General features: G+C 45.1%; 1 protein-coding gene across 9 annotated transcripts in view; it reads right to left on the bottom strand.

Annotated features, from left to right (window-relative positions):
* Nucleotides 1-21,030, bottom strand: part of Znf827 (zinc finger protein 827) — a 176,209-nt gene that overhangs the window by 74,929 nt on the left and 80,250 nt on the right. For all 9 annotated transcript variants that reach the window (XM_027404893.2, XM_027404894.2, XM_027404898.2 and 6 more), the window contains exons 6-7: nt 8,626-8,865; nt 6,517-6,574 (exon numbers count right to left, since the gene is read on the bottom strand). In XM_027404893.2, the coding sequence (XP_027260694.1) occupies nt 6,517-6,574; nt 8,626-8,865 (298 nt within the window). The remainder of the gene's footprint in view (nt 1-6,516; nt 6,575-8,625; nt 8,866-21,030) is intronic.

Genomic DNA, 21,030 nt, shown 5'->3' with positions numbered 1-21,030 from the left:
GACATAGCTTAGTGAAGGAGAAGGGCAGACACAACTGGCAATAATGCACTAAGTATTTCAAGGGGTTCATGTGTCTATAATAAACTACTTCAAGAATCAGTTTCAATTTCTTTGAAATGAAAATTTAAAGATAACCTGAGGATGTACTTCCAATGAGAAGACTCTTAAGTCAATGTGTGTGTGCCAAAGCAGCTGCAGGCTGAGTTTCAGGCTATGCACTGCACAGATGCATCCCGGTTAGATGTTGACAACATCAGAGACACCCAAAATTTCAATGTTTCTTAAGACAATATTCTGAAAGATGGCAGCATATAGAGAAAGAATATCTTCAAAATTCATGGAGATAACCATGTGGCCCCTCAACAACCTTTACTTCACTAAAAAATAAAATCATAAATTATAGTATCTTAATTCAATGGAGCTTCATGAAATTAATAGTGATACAATATTAAATGCTCTGATGTTCTCCATGTATTCAATTTTAAAGTCACAAAGTCTGAACAGTAAATAGAATATAAAGAGACTCAGAAATCACCAATTTCATTTGCTCTTTCCTGTTTCTTTTCTTAATTGCTTCTGTCTCACTCAGTGTTCCCCCAGTAATTTTTCACTTTTAAAGTAATAATACCATTATTCTCTTAGGTTTGCCAGAGAAATGAGAAGGGGAAATTGCATGAAGGGAGGCAGCACATGTCGCTTTTTACCAATCTGTGCAATTTCTATTACTGAATCATAAATATTTAAGGGCATGCATCCAAGCCACCACACAGGAAAATTCTATATTGGACACTATCAAGTGAATATGTCTTTTTAGTAAACAATGTTTTCTGCCATTATCTAGATCACAGGAAAATAGCCTGCATTTCAGATTTGGAAAATTGGGCAAATTAAATGTTGGTCTGCATGGTACAATAGAAGTCTGTCTTTCTCTGATTTCCCCACTTTTTGTGCAGTAATAGCTGAGGCTGATTCAGGCAAACATGTGGTGCTTTTTGGAATGAAGTGAGCCAGGTGTGTGCTGTCCTATCTTCTAGGCCTGCCATCTGACCTCCCTCTATGGACACTGGATTATTAATGGGAATAGGGAATAAATGATAAGAGAGGGTTCTTGGCAGCCACTGTTCAAAGTTCATGGTGTTACCCAACATTGAGCATGTCCACTTCACCTGCCAGGAGCTATCTGATACTTACTCTAGGGTTCCGTTTCCCTCCCTCCATCTTACCCAGCATCTGGCTTGGTGATGGGCCATGGCCAATGATTCAGGTCTCCTTTTTATTATTACACTTTGGAATCTGGTTATGGTATCATGCCTCATGTGTTTTCATCTACCAAATGACCAGAATGGCTGGTTATCTGCTCCCTGTAGAAACTAGGTGTGTGTTGGGAAAGAAAGTTTTAAACAAATTAGGGTTTTATTGGATTCCTCCATGGTCTGTCCTTTTCTTCTCTTGGGCCTGGCAAGGCCTCTCCTTCTCGGTTGTGTGTCAGGAAGATGGCATTAGGTATGCCCAGGACACTCCCTCAAAGGAGACCTGCAGGCTTCTTTACACTTGAGTTTTCTAGACTCTCAGGGTCCACTGTAGGAAAGGATGGTGGCTTGAGAACTTACAGGCTGTGTTCACTGCAGGCACCCTTACCCACACAAGGGCAGGGGACAGGGTCAAGGCTATACCACATGATCCAATCATTCCAACTGCTAAGTAAATTGATTTTTCTGCCTGGCTATCTGGTGGGTTATTTTTTGCTTTTACTTTTGGGAAGGGGGTTCTAATTTACATAGCTAATTCTAAGGTCTTAGGATTTGAAAATAAAAAGGCATTCTCAAACCAGTTCTTGCTGGAGATGTGGCTCACTGGTAGAATGCTGGTTTAGCTTGCCTAAGGCCACAGGCTCCAATAGCAGCACCACAGCAAAAATAAAACAAAAAACAAAAGCAATCAAATCAGTTCTTAAAACGAAGTCTAAAGGGGACTGGGAGATGGTTCAGTGGGGAAAGTGTTCACTGCACAAGGAGTTTGTATTCCCAGGACCCAGGTAAAAGCCAAGAGCGGTAAGCCAAGCAGTAAAGGTGCAGTGGCGCACACCTTTAATTCCAGCATTCTGAAGGCAGAGGCAGGTGGATCTCTGTGAGTAGCAGGCCTGGTCTCCATTGTGAGGTCCAGGACAGCTGGAGTTATTCAATAAGACATTATAAAACAAACAAACAAAGAGCTGGTAACAGTATCTGACACTAGTGCTAGGCACAAGACAGGAGAATTTGAGGGGACTGCTGGGTAATTAATTGACTAGATTTCAGAAACACTGTGGACAGCAATAGATGAAGAAACAATGCTGTGCATGCACAGGAGATTGTGCTCACACATGCATACACACATGCATTCTGATGCCTAGAACTTGTTTCAAAGTGACCTATGGAAAGAGGTGACACGGGGAAAGATGCAGATGAAGTAGTGCAGGCTGGGAATGGATAATAGTATCAATGGTGATTGGTACCTCTTTAAAATTCTCCATCACAGAGGTATAAAAAACAAACAAATGAACCCAGAAACTTGCTAATGGTTAGCTTTACTTCATCTAAGCCTCCTTTTAAAAACTACCAAGAAATCCTGTCTCTTCTAATGTTCTGCTCTCCACACCTGATGATTTATAGCAGAGGTATAGGTGAGGGCAGTGCTGTGGCAGGAAGGGTGGCAAACTTGATGGGGTGAGAGCCCAGGGCATGTAGCCCAAGGGCTTCTTGAGTATCTGACATCAGGCCTAGGACTTGGTCCTGGCGTCCCAGGAGAGCAGGTGGGTATGGCAAGCCACAGTGTGTTTCACTGGGGACTACTATGCTTATGCACAGGCCCTGTGGATGGAACAGACACAGAAATCAATAGCCATAAACAAATGTAGGGAAGCTATGGCCTTGTGTAGAACAGGAAGGCAGCCAGCCAACAACTTTCTTCAAATTGTGTCTCTTTGTCCACTTTGTCCTGTAACTACCCAAACTTCAGGAGCAGGAGACACCCAAGTGGAGAAGCTTGGGTATCCATAATAAGAAAGGGAAAGGCTGTGTCTGTAGCGTACAGACAGGCCATCCCCCAGACTTTCCTTCATAATTGAACTACAGAGTGACTCCTAAAAGTGGAAACGTGTCGAGTCCAGTGGTGAGCCACTGTTCTAAACAGTTAGCTTCTTCCAGGAAAGAAACACTAGAAATGGGGTAAATGAGCCAAATGGGGGTGCTGCACCCCTCTAATCCCAGAACTTGGGAGGCTGAAGCAGGAGGATTGAAAGTTCCACGTCAAACAAAGTCACATACATGGTGAGATCCTAACTCAGAAAAGTAACTAGGCGGATCTCTGTGAGTTCGAGGCCAGCCTGGTCTACAGAGCAAGTTCCAGGTCAGGCTCCAATACGGAGAAACCCTGTCTCAGGGAAAAAAAAAAAAAAAAAAGTAACTAAACAAATATCCCACTAAGTACTTAAAAACACAGAGACATGAAAATGAAGAGTTAATGTAAATCTATTTGAAGGTTATTACAAATAATACCCTAAAATATAACCCACATCCTAACCTTGTGTATACAAATTAAGGTCCTTTTAAAGCAATAAAGGATTGGAAAGGGAGATCCAGAGAGCTGTCATCTTCTACTGTCCTTGGTGAGAGCCAATTTGTTGGACCAGCTTGACTCCACTTCAAGCCATGAGGTAAGGGGTGAAAAAACAATTTGTGGATTTGGCCAAAGTGTCTACAAGAAGAAATAAAAACACACCCAGGACTTTGTGGAATTATAAACCCTGGGGTCTAATCCTGGCTTCTGAACACTGTGTCTGGTCGGGGCTCCCATGAAGCAACTTTTCCTTCGCTTCAGGCAGATCTGAGTTGGTTTTTTTCTTCCTCATAATAATCTCCCAGCAAGAGAAGAAATTACGATTGATTCATTTTTGCTGAATGCTTAAAAATAAAATCTCTTCTAACTATAATTATGCTTCAGTTCCAGCCAACACAATTTTGACTAGCGGCCTATCTCAGCCCTCTTCCCTCTTCCCAGAGCTTGTGAAAAGCACAAAATGACATGGTCTCACACACCTTTCTGTAACATAAGTATTCAGCATATACTCCTCAGGATCTAGCAGCCTCACTGGGAATGCTGCTGGGGCCTGCTTGCCTAGCTCCTTCCTTCTGCACATTAGTGACAACCCCTCCAGTGGGAGCCTCTACTGGGAAACAGCTTTGGGGTGCAAGGAATTGGAGCTCACACTGGAAGCAGCCTGGACTCTGCAGCTCACCTCCTACTCCAGGGCTCCCTAGGAGACTGAGCTGAAGGAAACTCCAGTCTAAACCACAACCTTCACAGACCCTTCCCCCTCCCTCCACCCCCATCCCCTCCATCTGAAAGCAGTTCCTCATTAAAGCACCTCAAGAGAGCCCCCACTCACACTCCACTTTAGGGACCTGAGCTATGACTTTCAAGAATCCCATGGAAGCAAAGTGAACCGAGCATATGTCATTAGTTTGTTGTGCTTCGGTGACTATAGATCAAGGCAATTCCATCAGACTCTGGATACCATGGAGGCAGCAAGCTAGCATCTACTCAAGCTCAAATCTCCTGCTGAAGCATCCAAGGTCATGAACAAATAGGCTTCCCACCCAGGCTCATTTCCCAAGGCAATCTAGGGACCATCTTCACAAAACTAGTTGTCCATCCCTGACCATTCAGAGAAAGGGTTGTCCATTTCTGTTCTAGGACAAAGGTGTTCTTCCCCTAGTACTGTGTAGCCCAGGACAAGGCTAGCTGACTTTGTGTTCATTTCTCTTTGACATCCAATATTCTGAATCCCACTGAACTGAACAGAAAAGAAAACCTCAGGTTAGAATTCAAGAGAGTTCTGTCTATCCCTGATGGTGCAAGGAGGTCAATTCATAGTATGCCTAAAAGAACATCGTTCATTTATCATTTGTTTCAAGAATTGTAAGCACAGGGCTTGAGAGATAGCTCAGCTGATAAAATAGTTGCATTGAGGACGTGAGCTCAATCCTCCAGAACCCAAATTAAGAAAAAAAAAAAATATCCAGGAGGGTCCTTGGGGCTCGATTGACAGCCAGCCTAGCCTATTTGCTGAGATCTAAGCCAATGAGAGACCTTGTCTCAAAAAACAGTGAATAAGCACTTGAAGAACTACTCCAAGGTTGCCTAGTGGATACACACATGAACACATGTAAAACCACATAAACACACACACAGATACATACACACATACAAAGAATTAAAAATATAAACCAGTCAACCAATCAGCCAGAAGAACCCAGCTCTGCTTGCCCAGGGAAGCAGACTCCTGCCTGAACCAGTTTCCTGGTTGTCCTCCTATAAACTCATCTTGTCCTGGTTCCCATACAGCCCCGGTCTTGGGCCAAGACAGAGGCAAGCTAAGGATGGAGAGTGTCTCACATGGGGAAGAGTGTGTCTTCCCTAAGCTCCCTTTCTGTAGATTTGCTTGTTGCCCCTGACCTACCTCACCTTTTAATTGGGGGGGGGGCTGTCCTCCAAGACTTTGTATGAGCACCCATATTGACTGTTCCTCCAGTTTTCCTGATAGCAGAACGGTGGGCAACCCACACTGGTGACCAATCACCAGCCTTTGCCAAATGTTCTTGCCTACAATGTCATTGAGATCCATTTTTCTGCTTTTCTTCTTAAAGACTTGGTCTCACTACGTTGACTAAGCTGCCTAAACTCTTAGGCTAAAGTAATTTTCCTGCCTTAGCTCCCAACAGTAGGGACTATGGGATACAGCATGGTGCCCAGTTCTTGCAACTTAAAGAAAAGTATTTATTTGATTGTTTGTTTATTGGGTAGACATGTCAGAGCATGAACATGGAGGTAAGAGGACAACCTGGAAGAGTTAATTCTCTCCTGTCACATGGGTTCCAGTGACAGAACTCAGGTAGTCGGACTTGGCAGCAAGTGCCTCTGCTACTGAGCCATCTCTTGCAACTTTCAAAAAGCACTATCTTGCTTTAAAATTAAAGCAAGTTAGCAATAGTGGGAGAGCATCAAGTTCACAGCTGCAGAGACAGGGCGATGCCATAAAAACATTGGATTCCAAATCCCAGACAGCTTCCTCCACACTGCGCCTCCCATTTAAAGTCTCAGGTGCAGACGCTACTGAGGGCTGGAAATGCAGCTCAGCGGCACAGCACATCACTCTCCATGGAAGAGGCCTTGGGTTCAGGTCCAAGTACCAAAAAGTAAGAAAATAAACAAATCCTTGAAAAGGTGATAAGAACACCTACTTCATAAAAGTATTGTAAGGAATGAAAAACAATGACATATGGAAACTTCCCCCTTCTCTGTTTATCCTAGGAGTCTGTCTTGTTTTCAACAGCTGAGAATTCTGGGAGAAAATGTTGAGAGGGCTCAAGCTCCTTTGGATCCACAAGGTCTTGAGAACAGTATCCAGTTCAGGGGAGTTTGAAACAGGCCTGAGCACACCAGGCACAGAGGTGACAGTGCACAGCAGTTGCCTACCTGGTGGTCGTCCGGATGGTGTTTTCCTTCGTGTGATTGTGTTCTTTGCTCACTTTTTCTGTAAGGAGACAGAATGAAACACATGCCTTCGGTTCAGCTCAGTCCACTTCCATCGTTTAGGCAAAAGCACCCAGTTTCTATCTTATTGGGGAAGTCAAAGCATCTAGACATATCCACAAAACTATTAAACACTGACCAGACAGAACTAGTGAGTTAAGTTTGGTTGCTGCCTGGTTGTAACTAGGCCTCAGTAAGTATGAGTACATACCACACACCCAAACACGCACACGTTAGGTGCACAGAAACAGTTGTTTCTACCCAACCTTTCTCAGGTGATTTCTGTTTTCCTCAATTAGGCCCTCCAACTGCAGTTGTGGTAACTGTCCTGTCCCTAGCGCTGATGACAGCCTGTGTTGTTAGGCTCCTTCAGAGAACGGCCAGAGAGCTCTTGGTGCTGTCATGGACTGCATATTCTAATAAATGTCAGCAGGAACAGAACAATGCCATTAGACAAGAGGTAAGCCCTCTCCTCATGCATCCTGGGGTCTGCATCCACCAGCTGTCAGGAGTTATTTAATTAGCTTTCAAGAACACCAAGTTGAACCATAGCCTCGCTGACCCAGTACAAATGTGAGGACTCTGCCCTGACCACCACAGCTCTCGATAGCTTCTTTGAAGCATTTGCCAAAAACCTGGCCAACCTATAGGGGTTTTAGAATTTACAACCAGGTAAATAAAATAAAAAAATCTCATCTTGAAGAAGACTTTTTGCAAAATGTAAGCAAGGTTTATACATCTTTCCTACCTGTCTTTGACTGTTTACATGGACACCTATTTCTCTCCTTTCAACTGTGACACCAGGGAGAATTTGGTTTGCTTGTCAGAATCCATGGTTGCTAGCCAGCATGCAACCTGGGCAGGATGACTTGTCTGGGGTCATCCAGGCTGTGAGTGTGTCAGGGTGAGACCTTCAGAGCTACACAGAACTGCCTGGCCTCAGCTGATCTATGTTGAGGTGTGCCTTGTTTGGCCTTGGGAAAAGGAACACCACTAGTCAAGACCTCCATCACTGCAGAGAATCACAGTGTCATCTGAGAGCCACACCGCTGTAGAGGCGTCACCAGGCCAAGGAGAAGCTGACCTGTCGGGTGGTACAGACTTCAGTCTTTTTCCTGTCTGTGTCTAAGGGGTAGGACAAGTGTCCTATGTAACAGGGATGTAGGTGTGTCTACTCTATCAAACTTCAAACTTCAGGAAGACCCAGAAGAGGGGTTGTGTGTGTGTCTGCCAGAATACCAGTCTTGTAATTACACAAAACCAGTATTCACTTTCAAGAAGTAGCTGCATAACATAATGGTAGAAGCTTGGGAGAGCAGACAGAAGGCACAACTCAGGTACCTGGCCCCTTCACATGACTGAATACCTGCACATCTGGATTCCAGGCATTTGAAGGAAGAAAGACTGATCTACAAAGACAACCTCTTAGACTACAGCTGGAGACAGCCTTCATGCTTCTACTTTTTGCTTTTCTCTTTTTTAATTTTTTTGGCATGATATAATAAAAATTTCATTAATTCAGACAACATGATTTTCCCCAGCAATGCAGGCTCTCTTGGAGGATGTAGAAATTTATCTTTTGCACATTAGAAAGAAAAGGCTGTTAATAAGATCAGCACTAAACCTTCCCAGAGGTATAGGCTTGAGCCTGGTCAAAGGGAACATCAGAGAACTGCACAGAATTCTAATTCCCAACCATGTTAAGGCCGATGTGGAGCAGGTGAGAGGGCTCAGCAGTTAAAGGGACTTGCTGCCAAGTATGATGATCTGAATTCAATCTCTGGGATCCATGTGGTGGGAGGAGAGAAGCAATTCTCAAAAGTTGTCATCTGACCTCTACATAAATAAAATCCTAACAACAATTATTTTTAAATGAGGTAGGAATCAAATTTGGCAAAACCTCATTAACCATTAATGTGGTATTTACAAAACAGGTCCTTCCAAAACACCCTGTCACGTGGGTTTCTTGTCCCTTCCCAAGAAGGGCTTTATAGCCAATGCTTCCCAGTCATCAACGTTCCCCACAATTCACCTTACCCATAGTTCACCTACCTGAGAGCTGAAAAAGAAGCTCAGAAGCCATCTTCACAGAGATGTCCTGGCTGAAGAGATTTCTCTCCGGGGGAACTCTACCTTCTGGAAGCTTCTGTAAGGGTTCAATTTTCTCTCGCCCCATTAAAGTGCTGTAGCCAATGTTCCGGCTGGGTGATATGGAGACTGGGGAGTCCTGGGTGTCCACCTCCATGGGTTCTTCCTTAACCTTCACTGCCTGAGTCTCCTTGTAGCTTTCCGCTGCAAGCAGGTGGGTGAGAGAAACCAGAGCCATTCTTCATTCTGAAGCAAACCCAGTCTCTGTTGTCTTTTTGTCTTTCTGTTGGGCTGGGGCTTTAACCCAGGGCCCAGTGCATGCCAGGGACGCACATACTCCACCCTGAGGTGTATCCCCAACCTACGCAGTTGCTAATCACAAAGAAAGCCATGAGGCTTGTGTTAGAGAAGGGTCTTTAAGAGTGACTGCCATGGGACACTAGCACAGTGTGAAACTATTGGTTCCACCCACCTGGCTTCCAGAAATGGCAGGAAACTTGATGGCCTGAGAAATGAAGTGGCCCACCCAAGGTAGCAGAATTAACAGCCTGGCTGCCTAGAACCTCAGCTTCTTGGTGAGGGGTTCCCTAAATAACCCTGTGGGTACCCTCCTCTGCCCCATGCTGATTCCAAACAGGGTGCAGCCAGCAACTGTCCTGGCTTTACAGCTCAGTCGGTTTTGTTGAGTCAGATAAGAGCAAGCTTATTAATATTCCAAATTCTTCCCTGTCTCTAAAGCCCGCATCAATTGTTTTTTTTTCTCTCTAAGAAAGCATCTAAGTTAACAAAGGTCAAACGGGGTCTATTCAATGGAGGCATGTTTACCTTGCTGGGAACTAACTGAGACCATTTCTCAAGTTAACTGAAGCCCAAATGAACACCTAGGAAGACAGCTGTCTCAACACCCAGAACGACAGCCCAGCTCACAGCTGCTCTTCCTCAAGATGTCTAGGTAGTCTGAAATTAATTCGAAACATGAATTTGCTTGGTGAGGCTGAGTGTCTATGGCCACGCACTCATCATGCACTCGTTTGAGCTAAGCACAGGACATGTCTGGACCAAGGTAGGTTGGTTCATCCAGGCATGAATTTGAGCCATTTAAAAAGTCACATTTTTAAATCAGTAAACATTTATTAGTAACTACTGAGTACACAGCAACCTGGAAGACAGAAATCAAAGATGACTGGGACAAACAGCTAAAAGATAGACAGGCAATGGGCCAGGGAGTTGAGCGGTAACCCTCAACAAGGCATGCCTGCATCCTAACCAGGAGAACCTGTGAACATGGTCCTGTCTAGGGAAAGCAATCAATTCACAGGTGTGACTAAGGATCTCAAGATGAAGATTTTGTGGATAGCCCAAGAGGACCCTAGAGCCAGTGACAAGAGTCCTTCTTAGACACGAGAAAGAACAAAGATGGAGTCAAGAAAGACTGGAGTTGCACTGCAACAGGCCAAAGAGCTGCACAAAGCCAGACAAGGCAAGGCAAGGACCTCCTCCTACAGCTTTTGGTAGGAATGAAAACACCTGAACCAGGTTATAACAACAACAAGAAGCTACCAAGTGTCTCAATGTGTCACACAGTTTCACAGTAGAGTTGGAAAATGCACAGAACAGACAACTGACACAGTCTCATCAGGCCCTGACTTCTGACTGACTGTGTAGTGTCTGACACACACAGTCTCAGCAGGCACTGACTCCTGACTGACTGTGTAGTGTCTGACACACATAGTCTCAGCAGGCACTGACTCCTGACTGATAGCAGTGACTGACACACACAGTCTCAGCAGGCACTGACTCCTGACTGACTCTGCAGTGACTGACACACACAGTCTCAGCAGGCACTGACTCCTGACTGACTGTGCAGTGTCTGACACACACAGTCTCAGCAGGCACTGACTCCTGACTGACTGTGCAGTGTCTGATACACACAGTCTCAGCAGGCACTGACTCCTGATTGACTGTGCAGTGACTGACACCCAGTCTCAGCAGGCACTGACTCCTGACTGACTGTGCAGTGTCTGACACACACAGTCTCGGCAGGCACTGACTCCTGACTGACTGTGCAGTGACTGACACACACAGTCTCAGCAGGCACTGACTCCTGACTGACTGTGCAGTGACTCACACAGTCTCAGCAGGCACAGACTCCTGACTGTGTAGTGGGGAGGACAGCATCAATGCTGTAAATTTCTGGTCAAGAGACAGTGCTTTCCTTTCGAGCCAGGCAGGGATGAAAGTCAAATAAATGCCGATGTAGAACACTGACCAGCAGTTAAAAGCAAACAGACAAAGAAACAAACAGTAGAAGAGCACTTCAAATTAAACAATTACAATTAATCAGCTGCTACCAATATAAGCTTACCACAAGAGTGCTAATTTTTTGTGTCTCTTCCTAACGTATTACACACGATTCTCTTGAAAAAACTGCTTATTTTTTGTCAACAGCTGAACTTTGGGACAATAGGATATTATATCTAAATTGTTCCCCCTTCCCCTCTTCCTACCAAACTGTTTTCCCCCTCTGTATATCTAAGCAGCTCATAAAAACTGAGTTCACTGATTCGGTCAGGCATGAAAAGGAGAAAGTGGAGAAAGAAAAGGAGGGAGAGAGAGGAATGAAGAGGAGGGGAATAGAAGGATGGGGAGAGAGAAACAGGAGGAGGGAGAGAGAGGAATGAGGAGGAAGGGAATTGAAGGATGAGGAAAGAGAATCCAAGAGGAGGGAAAGAGAGGAATGAAGAGGGGGGGAATAGACGGATGGGGAGAGAGAGAGAAACCAGGAGGAGGATGAGGGAGGGCATGAGAAGACCTGAAAGCTTTTACAGTTATAGATCAGATGCTCTCTGGGGTGCTGGCTTCCCACCCTAGGGATCTGATGACCCTAACAGACATCCTAACCTCCAGCTGGACAATCTGCTCACATGAGTAATCACAGCACACATTTTCTTCTTCATGTCCCCTGAAGTATTCAATATGTAGAAACTAAGCAGTGAGCTCAGTGTCACAGTTTCATACAGGATGGCTCTGACCTTCACACTGGAAAGTCACTCCGGAGCCTGAAGACACACAGAGGAACACCAGGACAAACACAATGAGACCGACTTAAAAAGAAAAATCTCAACACCATAAACAGCGGAATTGGAAAACGTTCCACAGTGTATCCATCCATTTACTCCTCTACCCTCAGGTCCCATCTTTGACCTGGAATTAAAAGTCATGTGACTGTCTGCACCCAGACTTGAATGGAACAACTAGTTTTTCAGAATGACTGGGGTGGTTTCCAGTATGATCTGCATAGAAGAGCTTTCTGTCCTTGTAACAACCTTTTCAAAGTGCACAACACACTGACCTCTGGTTAAAACCTTCGGCATCCTTAATCTCCTTGATGGATCCCAGATGTGCAGAGAGCAGTCCAAACTGACAGCTCAGTGAGCAAGTCCAACAACACAATCAGTACTGAAATCTTTTTCACGAAATTTCATCAAAAGTTTCCTAGACTTTATTTTGTGGGTGGGTATTTTGCCTACATGTAAGTGTGTGTTCTGTGTGTGTGCCTGGTGCTGATGGAGGTCAGAGAGAATGTCTGAGCCCCTGACACTGGCACTGTAGGGGTTATGAACTGCCATGTTCATTCATGGGTGCTGGGTCCTCTTCAAGAGCAGTGAGTGTTCCTTCCTGCTGATCCACATCTCCATCCCACTCCTCTGTCTCAGCTCTTGTGGCAGTGTGATCTCTGCTGTGCTGTGCTGTGATCTAGGTACCAGCAGCACTGGACTTGGCCTTTAACAACCAAAAATGACCCCTGAAGCTGAGAAGACTGCTCAGTTGGCAAAGTGCCTGCTGTGGCAGGCATGAGAACAGGAGTTAAGATTCTTAGCACCCATGTCACAGTCAAACATGGTAGCATGGATCTGATACCAACAGAGTCAGGGAGGAGAAACAGCCAAATTGATGCGTTCCATATTCAGTGGTAGCCCCTGTCCCAAAATCTAAGGTGGAACCAGGCAGGCATGGAAGTTCACACCTTTTAATGCAGTACTTTGGAGGCAGGGACAGATGGATCTTTGTGAGTTCAAGGCCAGCCTGATCTACATAGTGAGTTCCAGGACAGTCAGAGCTACATAGTGAGACCATGTCTCACAAATATCAAAACATGAGAGTGTGCCCACCCCTGACACTGCCTGGAGTGCCAGAAGCCAGAGGCTGGATGGCACAGAGACCTAGGATAGAACCAAACATGACTGGGAAGAAAAGTCAATGAAATATTCCTACTGAAATATATTCTGCTATGCTCATAGACTGGGGCCTATCGTAATCATCATCACAGAGGCTTCACCCGGCAACTGATGGGAGCAGATGCAGAGACCCACAGCCAAACATAGGCAGAGCCAAGGCAACCCCACAGAAGAAGGGGAGGAAGGACTGTAGGAGCCAGAAGGGTCAAGGACACAAAAATGCAGGTCACAGAATCAACTAAGCAGGGCTCATAGGGCCTCACAGAGACTGAAGTGACAACCATGGAACCTGTGTATGTCTAAGTTATGTCTTCTGCATCTATGTTATGGTTGTGTAGCTTGGTGTTCTTGTGGGACTCCTAACAGTGGGAGTGGGGGTGTCTCTGATTCTTTCACCCTCTTGGGACCTTTTTCCTCCTACTGGGTTGCCTCATTCAGACTTGATATGAGCTATGTGCCTGGTGTTAGTGTAACTTGTTATGCCATGTTTGGTACCTGGGAGGTCTGCTCTTTTCTGAAGGGAAACAGAAGGAACAGATCTGGGGGAGAGAGGAGTTGAGGGGGAAGGGCCTGGGAAGACTGGAGAAGGGGAAACTGCAGTTAGGATGAGTGAAGAATAAGTAACTAAGTACCTAAATAGAAAGAAAGAGAGAGATAAATGTACCTTATGACTATGAAAAAACCCAGAATATCATAAATAAATAAAGGAGAGACGGTCAGATTGCAGATCAACTTCTGGCCTCCACACATGCACACACAGAGAGACAGACAGATGGACACACAAGCAGACAGACACAGGCAGGTAGGCATGGCCCTGATAACACGGCCCATTTTTCTTGGGGAGGGACAAACAATCTCCCTGGTAGAAAGTCACTCTTCTGAAATTTCTACCACATTCTATTTTTCACTTAACAACAACAACAACAACAAAATTAAAACTTCAGCTGGGCATGGTGATGCACACTTTTAATCCCAGCACTCAGGCAGATCTTTGAGTTCAGGGTCTACAAAGCTAGTTTCAGGACACCCAGGGCTATAAAGAGAAACTCTGTCTCAAAAAATCAAAATAGATAAATAATATAAATAAATAAAACCTTCATCCAGAACAAGAAAGAGAAAGCCCCCCTTTATATCCCAGAGGGTCCCACTCCATGTTAATTAGAAGCCCAGCCAGGTTGCCTGAACAAGTTGGCCTAGGACCAGAGGTCAGGCTGACCTGGGAACACAGGTGTCTGCTTCAAGCACCACTCTGTCCCCAGTGCAGTTCCTGTTTGCTTGGGGGCATTCTCACAGAACAATGGTTGAATTAATCATTTCTACTGGCTCTCAGTGTCCACTCCCAAGAGGGGTAAGTATTCACTTCTAGGACCTACATGCACAATAGCAAAGGCTTTAGAAATCTCTAATTTCTGTCCCAAGGGATCTAAACTGCTCAAGGTAGTCGGAGCCATACTTTTCAGGAAAGTGCTTGCCTTGAATTTGATCCCTAACACCCATGTAAAAATGCCAGGCTTGACAGTTAGTGCCCAAAGGAACCTCAGTCCTGAGGAGGTGAAGACAGGTGGATCCCTGGGGCTTGCCTACTAGACTAGATGAGTCTCAAATCAAGAAGAGGCCATGAGCAACACAACACCTGAGGTTGACCTTTAACCTTCACAATGCACCTACACACACACACACACACTCTCTCTCTCTCTCTCTCTCTCTCTCTCTCTCTCTCTCTCACACACACACACACACACACACACACACACACACACACATGAAAGATAGTGTTAACAGATTATGATGCATGAGAAGCAGGTTGTATGTGATTATCATAGAAATGCTTCTTTATATCTATAATTTCCCTTTGATAAGTATGGATAAAGTGGCATGTGCCTATTTTTTTTAATGGAAGACAATTAAATACCCATAAAAAGATGAGGGTGTCCAGTTTGTGACTGGAAGTGTGGAGTGACATATCTTTTGATGTCTAACAGGACAGGAAAGGTGAATTGGATAAATCCCACTCAAACCTAGCTTGGTAACAGAAGGTGCAAAGGGGAAAGACTGTCCTCCTAGTCATCACTGGGTGCCCTTTCATTGGTCAGTCATCCACCACTCTACAACTGGTTTAATCTTGGCCTTGTACTTGCCCTCAGGCAGTGCAGATCTAGATGACTCATGCAGACAGGGTAAATGTCCTTTAATACAAAAGGTAAAATTAAAATACAGTTTGCAAAAGCATCCAGGAACTCAGGCCAAAGGTGATCATGGATTCTCTCTGGGGTGTTGGGTGTATCGGTGTGGTCTGGCTTCAAGGGTGCCAAGGTGAGGTGGGAGACCTGGTGCCCTGAGTTAAGTGTGTGTGAAACCAAAACAAAAGCAACTCTCACTTTTGTCTTCCACCCTCTCGGAATCTGTTGGGTGAAAAGTTAGGCAAGGCCTATAACTGGATCATTCTCAGCTAACACAAAAACTACATCCCATTAAACAGCAAAGCACTATGGATTCATAAACCAGAAGTTTTTATCCCACACACTGGGCCGCAGAGAGGTCTTCCTCAGAAGGTGAGTCATGTCTCTGCCCTGAAAGGGTCTTCAGTGGTCCGCTGCAGGGTAGTGAAAAGGGGAGCTGCCTTTCTCTTTCTCACAGTTTTCTTCCTTCAGACTCTAGAGGGGGTGGGTGGGCATGGGAAGTCTTGGGAAAGGTCCCCTGCTGTTCTGCTGCTCATTGGTTTGATGAGGAATGTCCTTCTGAATACTGTGAATGTTCTCTTATTGGCTGATGAATAAAGCTGTTTTGGCCAATGGATAGGCAGAATTTAGCTAGCCGGGAATTCCAAACAAAGAGGCAAGAAAAAGAAAAGGATAGACACCACGTAGCAACCAGGGAGTCAAGAGACGGGGTAAGCCAGGCCACATGGAGATACACAGAAAATCAGAAATGGGTCAATAATTAAGAGAGAGTGAGCCAAGAAGAGGCCTAAGCCATTGGCTAAACAATTGTAACTGGTAAAAATCACCATCTTGAATATATTCTCTCTTTATGCGTGGCTGTGTGTAGTGTGTGCGTGTATGTGCTCATATGTGTACATGTGGAGGTCAGAAGACAACCTCTGATACCACCCTCAGAAATGCCATTTGCCTCCTTTTGTGACAGTTTCTCCCTTGGCCCAGAGCTCACCAGACTAGAATGGCTGGTTGCCCACCAGGGACCTGCCTGTCTCTCCTAGTGCTGTGCTGTGAGCGCAAGCCCAGCTCTTCATGGGTGCTCAGGACATAACTAAGGTCCTCAGGCACTTTCCAAGACTGTGTAATCTCTCCACCCCTCCCCCAAGTTAGCCATTTTAAAACGTACACATGGGTATCAATCATTCTAGTCACACAGCTGGGAAAACATCACCACCATCCATCTCCAAGCTAGGCAATCTTCCCCAAGGGCGACTGTACCCACTAGGCATGAACCTTATCCCCCTCGCCAGCTCAGGCTTTCTGTCACAATGCTAAGAGTTTAACAGTCAATCTGTAAAGCAAAGATTCTTCAGGCTAGTCTCTTGGTAGTGAAGTCAAACTTCTATTTAACATACAGTTTAACAGATCACGGAGAGAGATATTCTCCAGAAAAATAAATCTGGAAAATTGTGCTGGATGGACAGGCTATACAGAATGGCAAGTCCATGAGGGGCCAGCTATGCTGTCTTTGCACACAGTATGGGAAGGTCAAAGACCACTTGGCCAAGGGAAGGAGGAATTGGAAACAGGACAACCCTTAGACTTGATTGTAGAGAACCAAGGAAGAAATGATGAATGGGTGAACTGAATCCAAGTCCAAGAGGACACAGCCAGGCATGGCAATGCACAGCTGTGATCCAGCAATGAGGAGGCTGAGGAAGGAAGACACTGAGTTCCAGGCCTACCTGGGCTACACAAGAAGACTCAGTCTCAAAATAAATGGAATGGGTGGATAAAAGACTCATTGACATATTGCAGTGACAGAATTGGAAGCAACTGGTCAGCAATGGGAGTAGAGTTTGAATTAAGAAAGACGAGATGAATGTGAAGAAAATTAGGCATGGCTTTGGTCAAGAACTGGACAAGGGGCAGGTAAGGCTTTTAGGCCTTTAAGATTTGGATGGCAGTGTTAACAGGAACAAGGAACCAGACAAAATGGGTGGAGCTAGGGAGAAATATGGAGGAATGCTTTCAGTCCTGCTTTGCCTGATCAGGAAGATGAAGATTTCGGGAAGGAGATGGTGATGGCTTACAGGCAGGAAGGGGACATTCCTGATGGAGAGATGGAAACTCAGCTGAGAGCACGGGACTACATGAGATCTGCAAAGGATCACAAGCAGAGACAGGGCATGAGCTAGGATTGTTACCACCTACTATCAGGAGGAGGAAGAAAAGCCAGGGGAACAGGCAGCAGACAAACGGCACCCCATTTCCCAGCGGCTCATCATCTGGCTGCACTCTGCCCTTGGCCACGCACCCAGATGATAGATGATGACTCCTATCCTATGCTACAAAAGCCACAGCCTACCCTCACAGCCTCCTCTTGGCCTTGCTCCACAAGTCTGCATGCTCTTATAGCGTTTTATAGCATGCTTTCTGTGTTCTTTCCTTCTTAAATATCTGAAAGAGGAAATGAACTCAGATTGCAAACCCCTTTTCAGAAGTCCCTATGTCTTCCCGACTGGCATTTTCTCTCCACTGTCCTAGATTTACAGGCTCTACACAGACCACCTACCACAGTGAATTCTCTCACAGGCGTGCTCCCCTCTGGCCTGAGGTCTCAGAAGGGTGTAGCTCTTCCCCACCTTTGATACTCGTTAATCAGCACAGGGCCAGTGTAGCTCGCATGTCTGGTGTGTGTCTATCACAAGCATTACCTGAGGCCAGGTACAGTAGAGGCGTACTGCTAATCTCCCTTCCCTGATGCCAGAAATGCACACACTGCAAACTTGCTGCATAAAAGGATGGATGGAAAGGGGGTAAAACCAGCAGCACTGACTGCCTGTCCCTTCTCTAGGCTATACACAACACCATCACAATAGCTGCTTTGGGGGATTTCTTCCCCCCAGCCAGGAGGTGGCTCCATTGGGAAAACACTTGCTTTTCAAACACCAGGACTTGAGCTTGATCCCCAGAATGCTCATAAAAGACCTGAGTGTGGTGGAATGCCCTTGTAAGCCTAGGACTAGGGAGGTGCAGTCAATCCCTGGGACCCGGTGGCCAGCCAGCCTACCTGGAAAGTTCTAGGTCAATGAGAGACCCTGTCTCAGAAAACAAGGTGAACAGCACCTGAGAAACAACAAGTGAAGTTGGTATCTGGCCTCTGTATTTACACACACACACACACACACACACACACACACACACACACACACACACTCTGGAAGTGCTGCCAACATCACCACATTGAAACCATTCTCTTTCTAGTGTGGGATACCTTCAATCAGGTTAGGTGAAAATACACACACACACACACAAACACACACACACACCCTCTGGGAGTGCTGCCAACAGCACCACATTGAAACCATTCTCTTTTTAGTGTGGGATACCTTCAATCAGGTTAGGTGAAAATACACACACACACACACACACACACACACACACACACACACACCCTCTAGGAGTGCTGCCAACAGCACTACATTGAAACCACTCTCTTTCTAGTGTGGGATACCTTCAATCAGGTTAGGTGAAAATACACACACACACACACACACACACACACACACACACACACACCCTCTAGGAGTACTGCCAACAGCACCACATTGAAACCATTCTCTTTCTAGTGTGGGATACCTTCAATCAGGTTAGGTGAACACACGCGTGAAACAAAATCTTTCATCTCCAGCTTGCCACCCTCAAAGATCTGAGTGAGGGTCTGGTCTGGGCATAAAAACAACTTCCACATAGGAAATTTGACTCCTGCCGTTAGAATGATCATAACTTAATGTTTTTGTAAATTACCATACAACTAAAAGCACCAAGTGGGTGAAACAAATGACCAGGAACCCAGAGGGAAATGACAAGGTAATATCTCCACATGGGGCCTGGCACAGACTGGCATCCCATACAGATGAACTGTCCTGGCTTTGCTTTCATGCCCATGTCAAAATCCAAATGGAATGAGGAGGTAGGCTGAATTTTTTGGCTGCATAGAGTACCATTAAGACCAGATCTACTGGAGCAGGGGCCAAAGGATGGAGGCATAAATGGAACTTCACAGACATTTGATGCCAAGTGGCTAGTGTTTTTGTTTTGCTTTTTTTTCCTTCTTGGAAGGAAGCAGTAGAGGGGAGAAGCATACGTGGCCCTGTGGCCCTGACTCTCTCGCCCTGTAATTTCAGAGAGGGGCTGTGAGGTCCTCCTGGCTGGGCTGGAGACCTTGAAGCCTTGGCGCTCACTCCTGTCCTCTTTCATTTTTCACTGACTCAGTCAGTGTCTCTGCCTTGGAAAAGGCTACAGTATGTGTGGATTGAGACAATACCCTTCTTCACTGTGAGGTCTTATGTGCTGTTTTGTTTCCTCTATGCTCTTCCCTCGGGTTTATGCCACAACAGCTAGGATACAGGGGCTATCAGCAGGGCAAAGCTGAGAATGTAAAGTCTGATGACATGAGACAAGGGCTTGTCCATGGCTGCTGCCAACCCCCAGGGAGTCTCTGCTACTCTGACCAGAGCCCTCCTTCCCCTGGTGGACATACTGGCCACCTTTTCCAAGGGGAAAAGAGGAAGCTTACTTCATGAAGGACAGCAGGGGTAGAAAAGATTCTCTCCAGTTCTTATAAATACAGGAGAAACTTCTAAAACAGTGACTTCTTATCTATAAAATAACATTCAGTGTACACACACAAACACACACACACACACACACACACACACAAAAACACACACACACCCTATAATCCACTCAAAACAATTCAAGAGTAACCGATCAAAACAATGAGGCAAACCAACGTTTTTGAGAAAGGTAACAAAATCTGTGCCAAATTATTCATTAATAAATTACTCTTTTCTAGATTGAGACACCATTCTTCATAGTAAAACAAACACTAAGAATTTTGTTAGAATGGCAGTGGTTAAGTCTGATTATAGTCTCCTCTCACCCAACCCCTACATGTACATTTGATTACTAAAACCATTTCAAAGATATTGTATCAGAACTGACTTCTAAATATAATCATAAAAAATATGAATTAAATTTACTACTGTGCCCCATCCACATCATAAGTATACCTGAAGTCAGTAACACATATCCAAGAAATTAGCTATGCACACTAATTCACAACTAAATAGAGTGTGTGGAAGATAAGCTTGGAATTAATTTTTAAGCACATCAAAGGCAACATGTGCTCTATTTTGCTAATTACTCCAAATTTGCAAGAAGCCATTATATCCTAGAAAAGTTTGGTTCAGGGGCTGGAGTGATGACTCAGTGGCTAAGAGCACTGACTACTCTTCTAGAAGACCTGGGTTCAATTCCCAGCACCCACACAGCAGCTGACAACTATTGGTAACTTCAGTTCCAGGGAATCACATGGCCTCTTCTGGATTCTGTGAGCACCAGACACATACATGTTGCACAGACATACCTGCAGGCAAAATTGCCATATTCCTAAAATAAAATGATAAATATCAAAATAATAATAAAACATTTAGTAAGAAAGAGTTAGTTAGCCCCAGGGCTCCCTGAGACAAGGAACAGCCTATTTTCTGTCAGCTTGAAGAACTGTGGCTTTGCTCTCCTGTGAATAGCAGTAGTCCTCAGTGGCATCACTACACCACCACTCATCACTGTCACAGGTCCCTGCCTGAGGTGATGCAAATGGGTACTGTAAACGCTTTCAGACCAGCTCCATGCAGTGTCCATGGCCACAGTGCAAGGTTTTGACTTGATCCTGGTGACCACAGGCCTGATTACATCCATCTAGTCTTGCAAATTCTGCACCTGATTTCATTTCTGTCCCAATAAAAGTCAAAAATTAAAATCCTTCAGTTAAGTGGATTTAACTTAAAGTTAAAGTAATACTTCACTCCTTCAGCGAGTGAGTGTGCTTTGCCACCCCAGAGGGGACAAGGAGTAACCCAGACATCATCTCTTGAACTCTGAGCATTCGGGTATTAAAGCAAAAA

The sequence above is a fragment of the Cricetulus griseus genome, chromosome 3 (assembly GCF_003668045.3).
Source record: "Cricetulus griseus strain 17A/GY chromosome 3, alternate assembly CriGri-PICRH-1.0, whole genome shotgun sequence".
Classification (NCBI taxonomy): domain Eukaryota; kingdom Metazoa; phylum Chordata; class Mammalia; order Rodentia; family Cricetidae; genus Cricetulus; species Cricetulus griseus.
Note: the sequence above shows the minus strand (reverse complement) of the source record. Positions and strands in the feature narration are given on the sequence as shown.